General features: G+C 41.9%; 1 protein-coding gene across 3 annotated transcripts in view; it reads right to left on the bottom strand.

The window, feature by feature from the left end:
* The window catches only part of DYNC1I1 (dynein cytoplasmic 1 intermediate chain 1), a 321,862-nt gene that overhangs the window by 96,070 nt on the left and 208,264 nt on the right, over positions 1-17,528 (bottom strand). For all 3 annotated transcript variants that reach the window (XM_003782687.3, XM_023519229.1, XM_023519232.1), the window contains 2 exons: positions 15,956-16,055; positions 7,709-7,834 (listed from right to left, as the gene is read on the bottom strand). In XM_003782687.3, coding sequence (XP_003782735.1) covers positions 7,709-7,834; positions 15,956-16,055 — 226 coding nt within the window. The remainder of the gene's footprint in view (positions 1-7,708; positions 7,835-15,955; positions 16,056-17,528) is intronic.

The raw sequence follows: 17,528 nt of genomic DNA, 5'->3' as shown, positions 1-17,528 counted from the left end.
AAGGGTGATCACTGTAAACCAGAAAGAGAGACCTCACCAGAAACTGAATCAGCTAGCACCTTGATCTTGGACTCCTCAGCTTCCAGAACTATGAGAAATTAATTACTGTAGGTTATAAATCACCCAGTTTGTGGTATTTTGTTACAAAAGCCTGAGCTGAGAAATACACCTGTATTATCTCTTTTAACCTCACAATAATCCCAAGAGATAAGTAGAACCCTACCATTATTCAACCCAGCCTCTTCAGAATACCCATTTGCCTAAGACCAAGGTTCTCTGACCTCAGCGAATAGCTGGTGTATGTGGGAGGGGTAATGTGGGGAAAGGGTGATAGGCCAAGGAACTTGCTCATTTTGTTGTGTGGCTCTCACTGCATGGCATCAATAACTCCGGGGGTAATTCTAGAATGAAGTACAATTGGAGGAAGCCCAGTTCGGACAGTGTGGCAGAGGGAAAGGCATTTAGGGCACTGAATAAACTCTGCAGCGCCGGGGTCCTGTGCGAACACTGAATGTACATGTTATGGGGCGCAGGAAATGCTAGAAGGGTCTTGGGTTTGGAATGATGTGAAACATTAGCTTGACTTGGCAAGAGGAGGAAAGCAACAGAGCAATTTGCTTAAAGGTGCATTCTCACAGCACCCTCGCATCAAATAGCTCGCTCCGTCCCTCGCATACTCTCTGAGGGTCAGAGTCCCCTCCAGTGCTCTTTCAGATGAGGAATCTTCCCCAATACACCCTCCTTGCTGTAATCCAGCTGATCATTCTAATTTCCCTAGATGTGTCCCAGTGATCAATTCTGTTTCTTCTTGTGTTACTTTCTGCAGAAGATTCTAGAAGGGGGCAGATAAAGAATGAAAGCTGGAAAAGCAGGTTTTCTATTTCCAGCTGGTTAGGCCGAAACAGAAAATGAAGTTCCTGCTGTTTGATTTAATAAGAATCAGTGTCTAGCTCAAGCCCCTATCATGAGAACACTCATACTCCCGTGGCAGGAAAGTCATGTTTCCGAATGCCTGCATGGCCCTTCCGCACTACTCGTAAACTCCACGGTAAGGCTGTGCTGCCGTTCTTTTCGGCAGAGCCACGTGAGTTGTACCTTTTATGTAAGAATTTAGTTTTACCTTTATGGCCTATGTGCGGTTTAATTTCCCGTGATTTCATTCTTCAAAACGTGTATTGCAATCTGGTTGAGGTTTGCTCCTGGGCGTATTCCCATCCCTGGTAGGAACGTGACATTTGACAACTGTTTTGGTCTTACGTTGATTTGCATGTTCTTGACTATGAAGTTTATTTGCCAACTACAAAGCACCTATCATGCACTTTCATTTTGAATACCAGGAACTCATTAAATATGGAGCAGTAGTTATCATAGAACTTCCTAGTCCTTTATCTCTTTCTCTTTTCTGACCTATAATAACCACTTCTTGGCTCATCTAAGAGAAAAGCTTCGGAAATGCCCTTTTCTTTTTCTCAGCTGCCCTAAGAAAATCCCCCTTCCTTTGATTTAAGTAAATAAATAAAAATCTTTACATCAGATTCTAACACTTGCCTGGTCATAATATACTTTAGTAAACTAATTTAAATTAGTTTTATAACTTTGTGTCCTCAGCTACTTTGTAGATTTGGATTATGGATCATGATATGGGTGGGGGAGGGACAAAAATTAATGGGAAAGGAAATCAAGTTTGTTGAAATAAACCTTACAGTTCCATTAGAGACTGGAAGAAGTCTTCTTTCATGAGACCCAGAAACACAACAAAGCTTCTGTGACACACCCAGGGTCACCCGGCAGTGTGGTCGGCTAGGAATGGAGCTGCCAGTCCTGACTTTCTGTCTCTTTCTTAACCACCCACCCACGTTTCCTCCTGGGTCACCATCATTCCTTGCAGGCCGAACCCTCTTTGAGGTCAGCGGGAGCCTCCTGCCCAACCAAATCTGGGTAACAGAGGCTGTGAGCTGCGATCTCATTTGTAATCTGTATAGAATCTTCGTGAAAAGTAAAGCCACATGCAGGAAAAAAGACAAGTGGGGGTTTTAAACACAGGCACAAATGAGGTCAGTTGATAGTACTCCACTCCACGTTGCAGCTTTGCCTCTGAAACAATGAGGGTTTCTGATCGCTGTCAGTTTCGGGGCATTGTCAGATCATCCTCAGAAGGAGAATGCCACGAACCAAGAAGCCAAATCAGAAAAAAGTAAAAGTAAAAATAAAAACCTCTGACCAGGCTGAGCTGCTAAACATAGCTTTTCCACTTACCTCAATGCAGATAATTCTAAGATAGGTATTTCTGATTCTATTCATTCCATTTAAAAGAGAAAGACCACACCAGGGTAAGCCATGAAGGGTGGTCAAACACATAATCTAATGACAGTGTGTGGAAGCCACTACAGAAGACAGCCGGAGCACTGCCAGATGCTGTGATGGGCTGAGCGGCTGATTTCTATGCAGAGTCCACCAATGTTTTCCAAGTACAAACAGCTTTTATTGAAATGAAAATAGAACATGCAGGACCAGAGCCCACACTAAAAATTCAGTTTGTAAAGACGTGAAACTGCCCATGAAAGCAGAAGGCGTTTGGCCTTGCAATTCAGAACAGAGAGAAATGAGCCTTTCTACTAAGATCTTTTTTATGACTAGGCTAAAAGCCTGTCAGTCTTTGCAAAACAACACTGTGCTGATATCTGTTGATTTGCTTTCTAGTACCTGAAACAGTGCTCTTTGAGCCAGTGGATTTGTTTGCAATCATACCTTTGGAAAAAATAGGAATAATCAGCAGAGATCAGCAAAAAAAATGGATAGTTAATGCAATTCATACCAAATTTTGAAAGTACGATTGTCACGAGGCATCCTCACTATTCCCTCCTCCCAGTTCTCTTCCTTAGTAAGAAAACAAATTGTCTAATTTTGAAATATTGGAACATCACAGGAGGCCGTGGAAGCATACTCAAACCACTTGATTTCTGAGTTAGTATCTAGGAAGGACCAGTTGTAATAAATACAATTTGGCAAAGACCAGATAGGATGCAGAAGAAAAGCTATCGATCAGTGAGTGAGGGTTTGGATTTTTTAAACCCTCACCCTCAAATATGTAGGGGTGCCCAAAATACCTGTACATGTTAAGAACGGAAAAATATTATAATACTCAAGTCATATTTAACTTCTACAATTAAAAGAGATACAAGATACAATATATAAGATAATAAACGTTATTGGTATATACTGAGTATTACAGTTTTAATACAGTTTTTTCTTTCTTAAAATGTGCATACACTTTTTTTTTTTTTTTTTGGCACCTTCTGTATTTTAATTCTGTGGGCTCTGTACATTTCCCTTTAGGGCTGAAAGATGGTAAAGATAGCCATATCTAGAACCGTGTCTAAACAGTATCTTATAAAAAACAGGCTATGCATCGTGAATGGGCCGCACAGCCTTTGCTATCAAGTTCCACAGTGCCCACCCCTCTGGAATGCAGCCTAGGAGATGGCTCAGGGCAGGCAGCAGCAGGAGCCCACTGGCTGGGTAAAGTGTGAAATCTCTTAACTGGAAAAGGAGAACGACAACCTTTTTTCTACCTCCCTGTTGTACAGATCAAGGAGATCATTGATCTCACTGGCAGAAGTGCTGGGGAAATGTAAAATACCGACAAATGTGGATATTGCTACAGGGATGACAGATGAGTGCATGGTAACCAAATTGCCTTTATTAGCTTTTCCCCTCTCCCGACCTTCATCCACCAGTTCCCAAGGATCCCTGATTAGTCCTCCAACAGCTCAGGCATACTCAGGATTACAGCCCTTTTGCTTTCTTTTGGCAGCCAGTGACATTTACCTGGCCTTTATCCCAACTGTATGGGTTTCAATATGCTAGGGTGTGACCCTACCCTGAAAAAACAGCCCTCTGCAAGGCCCAGAATTCTTACTGCCCATTGTCCCTGCGTCATGTTCAGCGAGGTCCTGAGCCCATTCCTATTACCTATCACAAAAGCAGATTCCAGAAATAACTCAAATTTGTGTGTGTGGAGGTGAGGGGTTGGAGAGACGGAGGGGCAGGGTGGGAGGGGTAGGGATAGTTGGTTAGGAAATTCCTCAAGTGGGGCCAGATAGGAGATCAACATCTTGGTAATCAAGGCAAGAATGCCTCTCCAGGTTGGACCGAGGAGAGAAAGGGGATTGTGGAGATGAGAAGAAAAGTCCTAACTCCCAAGTAAAGAACTTACTTGGGTTTGTCACCTTATCATTCCCTTTCTTCACTCTCCTATATATCCCAGTGGTTCAGAATTCTTACTGCATATTCAAACCAGCTGGGCGATTTTAAAAAATTGCCCAGGCTGCATGCTAGACAAATTAAATTGGAATCTCTTTGGGTGGAACTCAGGCATGTGTTGTCCTTAAAGTTGCTCAGGTGATTGCCATGATCAACGAAGGTGGGGAACCCAGATGGTTCCATTTCTTCTCTAGTCAACCCTTCCCCCTCAACGCTACATGGTGGTACCTGGCTTCATCCCCAACTAACGCAGCACAAGGCAGGGTATGGGGTTCGGAGTGAAAGCCAGCTGACTGCAAACCTGGAGGTACCATCCACAGGCACCCACCCTTGCTTTATAACTTCTCGGAATCATTTTCTCATGTGGGGGCACTAAAAGTTTATAACAACGAGGGTAAAGAGTAGATTCTCAACGCGTGTTAGAATTGTTTCGTTTTAACAGATTCTGTGTCACAGAAACACTCTCTATGACCTCAGATTAACATGTTTTTTCACCTCTTAAGAAAGTTCCTTTCTTGTTAGGTCTAATTATTTCCTTTCTAAAGTTATTCACTTGGCATATTTGCTTATTAGCACAAAGTGATATGGAATTAGTAGGACTTTAGCAATAGTGAAAGATACTGGTTTCCTGGATTGCTCTGGGGTGAAACTCAAGTGTGATGGCTAGTTTTACTTGGCTAAGCTAAGGTATCCAGTTTTTTTTTTTTTTTTTTTGTCCAACACTAGCCTAGATGTTGGACTGAGGGTATTAACATTTAAATCAGCAGACTTAGTAGAGGGCCTCCTAATGCAGGTGGGCCTCATCCAATCAGTTGAAGGCCTTTAGAACAACGACTGAAGTCTCCCCAAGTACAACCAATCTGTCTGCAACACAGAAACTCTGCCTTGCTGGCGGGTCCTGAAGATTTCAATGCCAATTGTAGTCTGAATCTCCAACCCATCAGCCTACCCCAAGATTCAAAGATTTTGGACTTGCCAGCTCCCACGATTGAATGAGCTGGTTGTTTAGAATAAATCTCTCTCTCTCTAAAAAAAAAAAACCCACATACGCACAGGACACATACACAAAATACATTCCAAACAAATCTTAAGCATTTTGAAAGCATGGTTGAGAACACCTTAAGAGGAAACTCAGAAGATCGTATGAAGAAGACTGTGCGGAAGAATTTAATGCTCATTTATTTAATGCTAAATAAAAATGTGATGGCAAGGTAAAATAAATGAATAAATAAATAAATCTTAATAATATAAACCTCCCATTGGTTCTGTTTCCCAATGAACCCTGGCTGATACCCCACGGTCCTCAGAACAGTTACATAATTACTTTGCTATGCTCACTTCTTTGATCCAACAGGGATCAAGTGCTCTCCCTTTCACCCTCCCAGACCTGGTCCTACATTCTGCCCACTACAGCTCCTACAGTTATATCACTTAAAGAGAATTGATTTAAGGGCAGAAACTGAGTACTGTGATGTTCATAACGTTTTCTAAATGTAACCTGCATTTATATTAAGGGTCATTGGTGTGAACCGCTTATCATTTAAATCTGAGTAACACAATCATGACTTTCAATGTTGTTATATATGTGTGTAGTTAAGTTGAGTAGCTTTTATTCGATACCTAAGAATCTCAGAGTCTTTGTGGTATTTTGTATGTGTCACTTGATCAACTCTGAAAGTTTAAACACATTAGCATTCTTGCTTTTCGCAAGGAGAAGGCTGGAGTTTAACATTCCCATCTGCTTCTGGTCACCAGATGAAGTGAAGCTAGCAGTTGGAGATGCAGAGATGTTTTACTCACTACCTTTTGGTAACTCTGGTCTAACCACCTTATTACTATATTTAGAGTACTCTTCACTGTAAAAACATCCTATTTTCTTCTAAAGTACACATAGATTGAATCATTTCTGGGAGACGTTACCAATAAAATTAAATATTTGTTGGTGAAATCTTTAGTAAGTGATCCCAAAATTACTAAAAGAAGAAAAAAATGCCCTTTTAAAAATTTTCAGTTAATTTGAAGATCTGTAGTCAGTTCATTTAATTAAAAATTTAAGAGTTAGGATAAATATTATGTATATTGATTAAAATAATATGCTACTTGTTAGGTTTTTAAAATCAAAGATATGACTTCTATAGTATCAAAATAGTTTAAAAGGCATTTTTTTAAAAAATGTGCTTCTCCTTATCCCATAACACTAATAGTATTTTCCTGGCAATTCAGCAAACCTCTTAAAACTGAACAAAATTAGGATTTTGTGCTTCTATGTTTACATAGAAAGAGCATATCAGACTGACTTGATAATCTAAAGAAAAACCGTTCCTATTTCAAAGGTTCAGAAAATACAGGTTATTTACTATGCAGACCTCAACTTCTTGTTAAGTTGTTTTTGAGAAAGCAAATTAGAAAAACCTGGCCAGAGTTAGCGACAACTCAATCAGGTTGAAGCTGGGACTTTTATTCCAGCAGCTCCTGCTCCCCAAATTATATCTGATCATGCTCTAAACTTTAAACATATTTTAGCTCAAAAAGACACTTGGCTCTTAGATGTAAAATGGCACAAAGCTTCCAAAAAGCAACAAGTCCATGCACCCTCTTCAAACGATGTATTTGTATTCAGAGTGATCTGCCACTCACTACCTCTGAATTGTAACAGTTGAGGAACTGAAATGTTGAGCCGGAATGTTTGTTTTTCATTTTCCTGTATATAATCACAGGATAGGGGCATTAATAAGGGGGTTGGTGTATTGGGCAGTGCAGAGGCCTGTTATTTAGGCAGAGTCATGGCAACGGGGCAGAGCTGAACGTGCACAAGTGTAGAGTAATCTTAGGCTGCATCGTGTCAAGTGAAAAGAAGACGTGTGTTTGCAGATGCCAGAAGTAAAATATACAGAACTATTTGAAACTATCTTCATTTCCAAACTAGAAACAGCATCTACATTCCCCCCATATTTAAGAAACACTGTTGGTAAGTCCTCCCCCAAACCAGCTACAAAAGTATTATTATCTGTAAAGCAATATGGCGCCCATAAACTCCAAATTGGCAAAATCCACTGAACTGCATTTCAGAGCAGAGTAGGAAACTTGAAATGGTCGCGCTCTGAGGATGTCCACGTGGGTGGGCAAGCATATGTTGCTGCTAGGCAGAGGAAGTGGTGTACCACGATTTCTTCATAAGTGCGAGGTCTTTATAAACTCATCCTTCTGGGGGCTGCTTTAAATAGAAAGAAAATGACACACAGTCCCCAACCAAGCTTCCTAACTGTTTGAGAAGGGTTGCTACTTTCCCAAAACATTTGGTTACTGTGGGGGAATTTTCCAAAATTGTCAACCATTTCATTTTTAAACTCGATTCTTTCTCTCAACATAAGACAGATGGAATACGGCAGGAGCTATATTTGGTTTAGCAGGAGATGCAAATTATTTTTACTATGCTGACTCCTACCTGACAGTGGAAGACATATTCTGGTGTGGTTTTCTTAAACTTCATGTTCCAAACCAAGGCCACTCCATCTGGTTCGTGGGGAGCGTCTTCATTGTTGTTGTAAGAAGCAACCATTAGCTCAGGGTACTGGAAGGAAGAGGTTGTATGGATGGATTACACTGGGATGACAACACAAGGAAAAATTTAATTTTGACATTCATGTGCTATACTACACAGTTTAAATGGGGCTTTCTTTTGAAATTATGACATGCTTAATACCATAAGCTTACTGTCTCAACCTACTACAATCTGGGGCAATCCTCAACCTCCAACACTGTACGTGCTGCCACAATCACTGATAACTACTGAACTCCAGCACTGCCCAGCCTCTCTGCATTATCTGATGATTTGGGTTACTCCCTTTTTGCTCCTATTTTGGCTTCCGTTACATCTTCCTCTCCTGAGTTTCCTTCCTTTCTTTTCAGTCCCCACAGGTTCTCCTTCCATTACATACATTCCCAAGAGGGCTGTTTCATGCTCCTTTTCCCCTCCGTCTATACGTTCTCCCTGGGTAAACTCATCTATTCTGAGGGCTTTAATAAGCTTATGAGGCTAATAATTTTCAAAGCTATATCTCCACGTTTAATTTCTCTGAGCTGGGGACCCTGACTGCCTGCGGAGATTTGTCAGAGCTGTCTGTAGACACAGCAGATGCAGCACATACACAAACGAGCTTGCTGGCTTCCTCACAAAACCGACCACCCCTCAAGTGTTCTACTGGGGAAGACAACAGCTACTGCAGGGCATCCTGCCTCCAGGCTGGCCAGCCCTGCCCTATCCACTCTACGCTCCATCACTTGTCAGGATGACGCTATGAAATACTTATCTGACTAAGTCCCTCCTCACCTTAAAATACTTTATTGGCTTCTTCATTTATTTCAAGGCAAAGTCCAGGTCATGTAGGATCCTTCATGGTTTGTCATTTTCTGCTTTTCCTGTTTATTCTCTTATGACCTACCATCTCCCCCAGCCCCTGTACCTGTGAGGCTGATGCTCACTCTCATCAGAATACCTCATCACCTCAGAATGATGATGTTTGCATCATTAATTCATTCTCCTAGATGCATCTCAGGCATCAAGTCCTCTGAAACATCCACCCCTTCCTTGCCTCTTCTCAGCTCCCTTAGTGTTCTGTGTCCCTCCATTTCCAGTGAAAGCATCTGTCAAGTTGTATTACTGACATTTCCCCACCTAGGTCTTTCACCAGACTACAAACTCTTCAAGGATAGGGATGGGTTTTATTGACCTCTAAACCCAGGGTCCAGGAATTCCTCGCACATGCTAGACTTGTACCAAAACCTGATGCAATTGATTTTAGTTTCTACTTTTATAAATGTTTTATTTCATTAACTTTGTGCTCAGTAGAAAGGCCTTATAGTTAATCTTGTGTTGTCAAACAATGCCAATAATTAAAGGCTTACATGCAAGAAACACGACCAGCAAAATAACAAGGAGGGCTCGCTAGTGATGCCAGGTGTTGGAAATAACTCCTCACCCTAAGTGAACTCAGTCTTGAGCATTACCAAACAAACTGAAGGTAAATCTCAGAGAAGTATTTATGAGTTGGGGTACATTCATGAAAATGCCATTCCTGTTGGATATTGTCCTAAGGCAATTCGATTAAAACTGGCATCAGGATTAGGGCAGATCATATCTCTCTTTTCATAGATGACTTCATTTTCTCCATTTTTCACTATGCTGTGTGCGTATAACACACACACACATATATGTTTAGCATAAGATTTCCATTATTTGAACATGGACTTTTCTTTTTCTATCAAAAACAACTAATCTAAGTCTTCCATGTGGCTCGGCAGTAAAGAAAGCTGCGGAGAGTTACAACTTGCTGCCTTGTGGGGAGGAGGTATACGTGTACAACGACTCACATGCATGTGGCCACCGGGGGAAGTAATCATTCTTTATTAGAAAACACTCCTCAGCAGATGAATCAAAGGCCTATTAAGAAAGGCCTTTGATTCAAAGCCCATTCAAAGAAACTAACATCCAGATAAACACAGAAGTCTCCAGACTGTCCATCTGAAGTTTAACTATGTCACATGTGAAAAGGCAACTCTATAAACATCGGCACCACGACCACAGGGGCCAAGGAGCAGCCAGATGTGTCTGGAATAATATCCTCCAGCTTCACATCTGGGTCTCATCGTTCACACCCACTTGCAGCTTTTCTTTTTTCCCCTTTTAAACATATTTTAAATTATTTAGCTTTAAATCTCCTTTAGAAATCAGGGGATGTTTTTGTAAGATACCAGTGGATGTCTTTAGCATATTCTCTATAACTGGGATCATAACATCTAAAGATATTGATCTAAATCCTCCTGCAAGTTTTCATGACTTCACAGCGTCCTCTTGTATGTCCTTTTCTATTATCTGTTTGTTTAAACATAACTAGTCATACTTTCTTAGTCTTCAGTTAAAATTTTCTAGACCATTATTTAAATCTGAAATGTTGCTAAAATTATAATTTTAAAGAGAATATGAACAATTATGAAATTTGGGATCAGCTGATCACAAATCCAGCTCATTGGATTGCCCAATATTAAACACAGGGGAATTTTACCTCAAAATTACCAGATATGCTCTCAAGCCTGGTTTGTTCTTAGAGAGAAATGAAATCTAATGTTTATTGGAGAGGAAAGAACCAATATGTCTTAAGTGTCCATTATGTTAGCCGGGTGATATGTTCATTCTTTTGGTCCTCACAACTCTCGAAAGCAGGCAATAGTTTACTTATTTCTACAGGCAAAGAAGCCAAAGATCCTGGGTTAAATAATTTGTTCCAAATTCTGTTGCAATAAGTGATGACGTGAGAACCCCACTTGAAGTCTGTTTGGCTTCAAAGGCCACATCCCTTGGCGTCCTCTGGCATGTATTAAGTGCTCTGTACATGTATAAGGCACGGTGCCAGGTCAAATGTGGGACAAGGATGCCATGGTAACATGCTCTGCTCTGTAGGAACTCACCATTGAGCAGAGGGAGGAAATACACATGTTGGAATGAGTACAACACAAACATAAACGCCAAGCATGGCACGTGCTAAGATGGAGGTTTAAGCAAGGTTCTGTAGAAGCATGGAAGAGAAAATAACAATGTTAGTTGGAATGGGGTGTGGCAAGGGGGGATAAGTTGGACGGGTCTTCTGAGAAGAAATGGGGCTTGAGTTGGGCCTTGCCAAGTGGGTAGGTTATTAGGAGAGAAGAGAGAGAAGAGTATGGACAAGTGTACAAAGACAATGCAGGAGATTCCGCCTGGGTCATGTGAGTCTCTGTCTTTGGAAATTACCCCAATACATAGATGTCTAACTTCCCAGGGATAATTAATTACTTGCAGAGCTGATACATGACCCAGTTGGGCCAATCACATTGTCTAACACAGGTATTTTAAATTCTAAACAGAGACACAGAACTCCTAGCCTGACAAATGCGTCAGGATACTGCATCTTACTGCTGTGGGACCGCAAGCTCCTCAGTTTTCTACTACTCCTGAGTTTCCATTCTTCACCTTTTTCATGGATTCCCTTACTGTGCTAGTGGCTGTCTAAGAAATTCCTCTTTCTACTTAACCTGGCTAAGGGCAAAGCGTCTTGGCAATTATGGTAAAGAAGAATGCATATGTTTAGGAGCCATCAGGTTGTAAGTACTTGGCTGGGAAGAAAGGCCTGGAAATGCCTAGGGTGTCATCAGAGCAGTCACTGAGCACAGGCTAGATTTAAGCTACTTGGGAGGCTGAGGGCAGGAGGATTGCTTAAGCCTAAGAGTTTGAGGTTGCTGGGAGTTTATGATGACACCACAGAACTCTATCCAGGGTTAGAGTAAGACTCTGTCTCACAAAAAAAAAAAAAAAAAAAAAAGATTTTACTCTGGAGACATGAGTCATACTCAGCAACTACTAATCCTATTATTACTCTTCTCAATACTATGTTGCGTTTATTGAGTCTTTATGCACCTTTAGGTACATTAACTCATGTAATACGAACAATAAGCATGTGAGCTAGGTGTTGTCGCTATCATCATTTTTAGAGTGAGAAAATTTAAGCCGAGAGAAAATAGGCCACTTGGCCAAGTTGACACAGAGAATACGTGAGTAATCTTTACAAAGATCAATCTGGTAAAAGTGCTTATAATGGCTCAGCCATGTAGAGACTGGAAGTGTGGGGGCCACTAAGAAGCTATTTCCTAATATAAGCAAGAAGTACAGGGCGCAAAAAGTAGGTGTCAAATTCATATGTTTGTAGATTTAAATTTGTGTCAGTGGGAGTCTTTTTGCTACCATAAATTTGACTGAATTTAGCAAGGAAATTAACCATCAGAGATTCCACAGGTTTGGCCAGGTATGGTGGCTCATGGCTATAGTCCTAGTACTCTGGGAGGCAGAGGAGGGAAGATTGCTTGAAGTCAGGAGTTTGAGAGCAGCCGGAGCAGAGTGAGACCCATCTATACTAAAAATAGAAAAATTAGCTGGTGTGTGGGTGCACACCTTTAGTCCAGCTACTTGGAATGTTGATGCAGGAGGATTGCAAGAGCCCAGGAGTTTGAGGCTGCTGTGAACTAAGCTGAGGCCATGGTACTCTAGTCTGGGTGACAGAACAAGACTCTGTTTCAAAAAAATAAAAATCTCAAGAATGGAAAAGCAAGCATCTCATGTACTCAATACTAATCTGAAACTAGTAGGTCAAAAACTACAACCTGATGCTAGAGAAACACCCAATTAAAGTTAAGAAGGGGGGAGGAGAGAGGACTCAGAAAGTTCCTCCTGTTGGGTAAAATGTAGGGTATATGGTACACCTCCTGGGTGAAGGACTCAACTACAACTTGGTCTTTGGACTTTATCCTACAGATGCAAATAATGTAACCTAATCATATGTACCCTCATATCAACCCGAAATTTCAAACTAAGATTACTCGGGTTTACGCCTTGGATGACTACAGAATAGGAGGATGCCATTACATGTGAGAGGAGTCTGCACCAAGGGGGTGGGGTCCTGAGCTGGTTCTGTCCACATCTGCAAAATCTGCCTCATGCTATTACTGACCCACTGTGCTAAACAATGTTCAATGAGTGACAGAGTTGATTGACCTAATTCCCCAAGTTCCCAAATGCTTTCCAAGGAATGATGTGCCAATAAATTTGCAAATATTACAAAGTTAAAGTGTTCTTCTTGAAGGAGCCCAGAAGATCAAAGCCAAGCCAAGCTAAAACCTTAAAATATTTTCCCTTTTCACCCCTCAGCTTCATTCTGTTACGCTCAGAAAATCAGCCCCAGCACACACGCCACCACCAGATTCCAAGACTGGCCCCCTCTTTTTCAGCATCTTTGGATCATATTCAGATCCTTTCAGAAAGTCTCCTCATCCCAGAAGCCTGTCAATCTGGCCCTTGGAACCCTGCACAACTGGTGAGCTATGGGGACTGAGGGCTCCAGATCCTTTTTCTTATGCCCCATGTAAAATACACTTTTCAGAAATACAAACCCCTTCCTTGCAGTGAGGAGGGCCACATTACGTAAATGTGGGAGAAATAACGTGGCCTCCTTATGGTAGAGTTTCTGCCTTTCCCAGTTTCCCTTGCTGCCACACAGATATCCCACAGGACCCTGTGTGGAAACACACCCATGGGCAATCCAGCCCTCCCCCCTGCTGGGGCAGGTGGGGGCCGGTCCTGTGGAGGGAGACCAGCCACCTTCTCAGGGAGTGTCCCGGTGACTGGAACGCGGGGACAGTTGCCTTTGAGGAATGTGTCAGATAAGGTTCCTGTGTAATTTCCAGACTTAGAACAAGTGAACAAGCTGAGCTAAGCGTTTCCTCAGGCTTGGATCTGATTTCTGCGCTCTCCGAGGGCTCAGAGACCACCCACACACCGGCGGGAGGCGGCTGGGCAAGCCTGTTCCGCAGTCTCTGCTCCATCATGAGGGTGTGCTCTGCTGTTTGGATGTAAAAGGGGATTCAAGAGGAGAAACAGTCACTCCCTTGGTGGCTGACAGTCCCGTTTGGGAGCTGTTCTGTTCATTTAGTCCTGGAGGACTAAATGGGGCTCTTCTTATGATGTATTTTATGACCCTGCCTAGAACACCTTGTTCTCCCCACCATTTGTCTGAGAAACCCAGTCTGACCAGCGATAGATCCCAATCCTGCGGAGCTCTGGGAGCACCTGCTATCTGTCCTGGATCATTGAGCACCTACAAGCCCTCTCAGTATCAGATTCAGCTCTTTGAGGGAAGTAGCGGTTAAGAACATATGCTTTGGAATGCTAGAAGACTTGGGTTTAAATCCCCACTTGACACATCCTAGCTGAGTGATTTTTAGCTTTTTCTAGCTTCGCTGAGCCTCGGTTTTTTCAAATTTAACATGGAAATAGTAATAGTGGCTGCCTCATTTGGTTGTTACGAGGGTGAAATATACAGCCTTCAGGGCAGGGGGCAATGTGCTTTGTATGTACAGAAGAAACACCAATTAAAAGCTAGCTATGCAGCCTGCATTGTGGTTCACTCCTATAACCCTAGCACTTTGGAAGGCTGAGGCCGGGGGATTGTTTGAGGCCAGAAGTTTGAGAAGAGCCTAAGAGTGAGAGCCTGTCTCTACAAAAAATAGAAAAATTAGCTGGGCATTGTGTGTGGGAGGCTGAGGCAAGAAAATCACTCTCAAGCCCAGGAGTTTGAGTTTGCCATGAGCTATGTGGATGACAACACTGCACATTAGCCGGGGGGACAGAACAAGATCCTATCTCAAAAAATAGAATAAAATAAAAACAAGAAAAAAAAACAAAACAAAACCAAAACTAGCTATGCCAGCCTGCGCACCTTAGCAAGACCTGGTCTCTACAAAAAATAAAAAAATAATAATAAAAATTAGTCAGTCATGGTGACTGTAGTCCCAGTTGCTTAGGAGGCACAGACAGGAGGGTTACTTGAGCCTAGGGGTTCAAGGTTGCAGTGAGCTGTGATTGTGCCATTGCTCTCTAGCCTGGGTGCCAAAGTGAGACCCAGTAACAGTTAGGCTGTGTGCCTGTGAACATGTCACTTACCCACTTGATGCTGGGCATAGTGCTTTGTATATTTTCAACTAGTTGAGTTGGACATTCAGGGAAATTTAGTTTTAGTAAATTTTCCTGCCTTCACTCTGAATACCACACTAATGAGTTTAGATGATTATCCCTATGGATGATGGAGAGTTTTAATCCAGGGAGTGAAATGATAAGATTTGTATTTTAGAAAGATGGTTTGGGGCGATGTCTAGAAGGAAAACTGTAGGTGGACAAGAATGGAGGTAGAAAGACCAGTCAGAGGGTTAACAATAGTACACGTGCAAGATGATGATCGTGTGAGGAGAGAAATGGCTGGTCTTGGTGACAGATTGGTTCTGGGAGATAAAGGAGTGGAAGCTGGGAGTGTTGATGATGAGAGCTCTGATTCAGGCCCCTGGGCATATTGCGACGTCTTTAACACAGAGGTAATGTAGCATGCAGAAAAGGATTTCAGATATATGGAAATGGTATGTTAATGATTAGTTTGAGATTCTATGGGACACCTAAGGGGGTCTGTCTGGTTTGCAAAATGAAATTCAGGAAGGAGATTGGGTGGGAGACTTAAACAAGCTGCCCATGCTGTAGTTGAATCCTAACAGTGGAAAGGACCTCCCACAGAGAGTATCAGGATGAAGAGTAGAAGTTGAGGACATGACCACAGGAGCCTCAGGGGGGTAGAAGGAAAGGAAGCCTCAGAGAAGTAAGAGAACTAGAACAGATTTGAGTAGAAACAACTTAGAAGTTAGAGAACTAGAAGAGAGTTGAGTAGAAACAACTTAGCAGAAGAAGGTTGTTTCCATAATCACGGAGAAGTCAACTAAACTGGTTGACGAGGAAAGGTCAGGGCAGATGAAGGTTTAAAAATATCCACAGGACTTGACAAGTAGAAAATCACTAGTGACCTTAATAAGCACAATTTTGTGGATAGAATGGTCCAGCTCCTTGTTGGGTACCTAACACATAGGAGATACTCAAAAAAACCAAACAACTGAGTGAAGATTTTAAAATGAAATTAGTAAAATGAGAAAGAAAACTAATAGGCACAGAAGAAAAAATTGTAGTTTAGTAAACATATTTAAATTGGAGTAAGAAATCTCTCTTATTTTTATTTTCATACAAATGCCAGTAGAACACAGGCCCCATCTGTGCCATCCGAGCAATAATTCTTACCTGGAGAGACCAGTCCATACAAGTGACCACACGATGCTTGGACCAATGTTCATCATAGAACTGACGATTGAAAGAAAGATTGGCTCCAGCCTGAACATCCCTAGGAGAGTTTAAACATCAGAGATAAAAAAGATGTTTCAGAATGGGGCTCTCTCCCATTGAAACATGAGATGACAAATGCATGGCACACAATACTCTCTGGAGCCAAAATAGCAATCTAGACAGCAAACTGGTTAAAATAGATGAACCAAAGATGATCTCCTTTATAAAAAGCTCATTCTAACCTGGTCCAGAAAGAGTTTCCCCAGGTTCCAAGCCTGGTATGAAATGTCCAGTTGGTTTCAGGCTTCCATCTTGACTAGTCTGAATCCTTCTCCTCTTCCTAATAGGCTGTAGCCTGAAGCAGTGTTTTTTAGAAATCTCCTGCATCACACTAGGGGATTCTTTGATATCAATACTACCTTATCTGCCCTTAGACCAAAGGCGGTATGTGTGTTTCAATTTAATTTGTTTTGCAAATTCTGATCACTGTAGCGACTGCCTCCTTGCTCAATAGTTAAGTGATAATTTCTATCATGAGATAGGCTTGGTGGAGAGTGGAGGATTCACCACATGTGTTTCAGATACGTACCATTCCCTACCATAGATCAAAACAGCATCTGGGTCTGCTCTGGGAGGATTACACTTTGACCAGTGTTTGCTTGGCTGACACTCAACTGGCCACAACACCACCTTCGAAGAACTCAGCACTTGGCCATGCGGTTGCTCTATGAGGCTGAGTATTTAAATTGAGTAATGCTTGTTTTATGCCAGCAGCTTTGGATCTGCATTAAAAGCTTCCTAAATTGCTTGGGCTTTGGTTTGGAAATTCTTTTATATTCACCTTTCCCTTGCTGGTTTGCGTTATTCATTCATTGGCGTGCACCCTGCCTTGCCTATACAGCTCTCCCTCAGCCTGGTGACTGGACTTCAGACAAGTTATCTGGGGTCGAATTCATGGACCAATATGACTTTTCCTACTGCAAACGCTTCCTTCACCTCCACCATTGCAAACTTGGGCAAGAGGTACCGGTACTCAAGTCCTTCCAGGAACCCAGGATAATCCTTGGCCAGGCATCCAGAGGTAGATAGGCCCAATAAGATCAACTAAGTCATGGAGCAAAAGGCAATAAACATTGAAGAATATATATATCCAAAAGATTGTTGTGTCTTCAGGGTATTTTGCCAGTTGCAGAGAACATTTTCAGAACTCCTTTTTGAACTGAAACTGCCTTGAGCGTTTCCATCACATTTGTGTGCATCCCCATGGCAATGACTTTGTCCTTTATGAAGGCACTTGAATTTTACAAATAGTGAAAGATTATCTCTGGTGTAAAAGGCAAGTGATCCTACGTTCACACATTGTTCTCACCAAAAGAAATCTGTGGCTAAAACCCAGCTAGCAGGCTCATAGAATTTATCTTATTATCCCTGTGCTCGTGGGCTACAGCCACTGTCTTTTTCAATACATATGCTGAAGCTATAGAGAAAGTCATTTAGGGACACTTTTTTTTATTGATTAGGGTTTTTAAAA

This window comes from Otolemur garnettii, unplaced genomic scaffold, assembly GCF_000181295.1.
Source record: "Otolemur garnettii isolate 467f Iridium unplaced genomic scaffold, OtoGar3 scaffold00005, whole genome shotgun sequence".
In the NCBI taxonomy this organism is placed as follows: Eukaryota; Metazoa; Chordata; class Mammalia; order Primates; family Galagidae; genus Otolemur; species Otolemur garnettii.
This window is presented reverse-complemented; position numbering and strand designations above follow the sequence as displayed.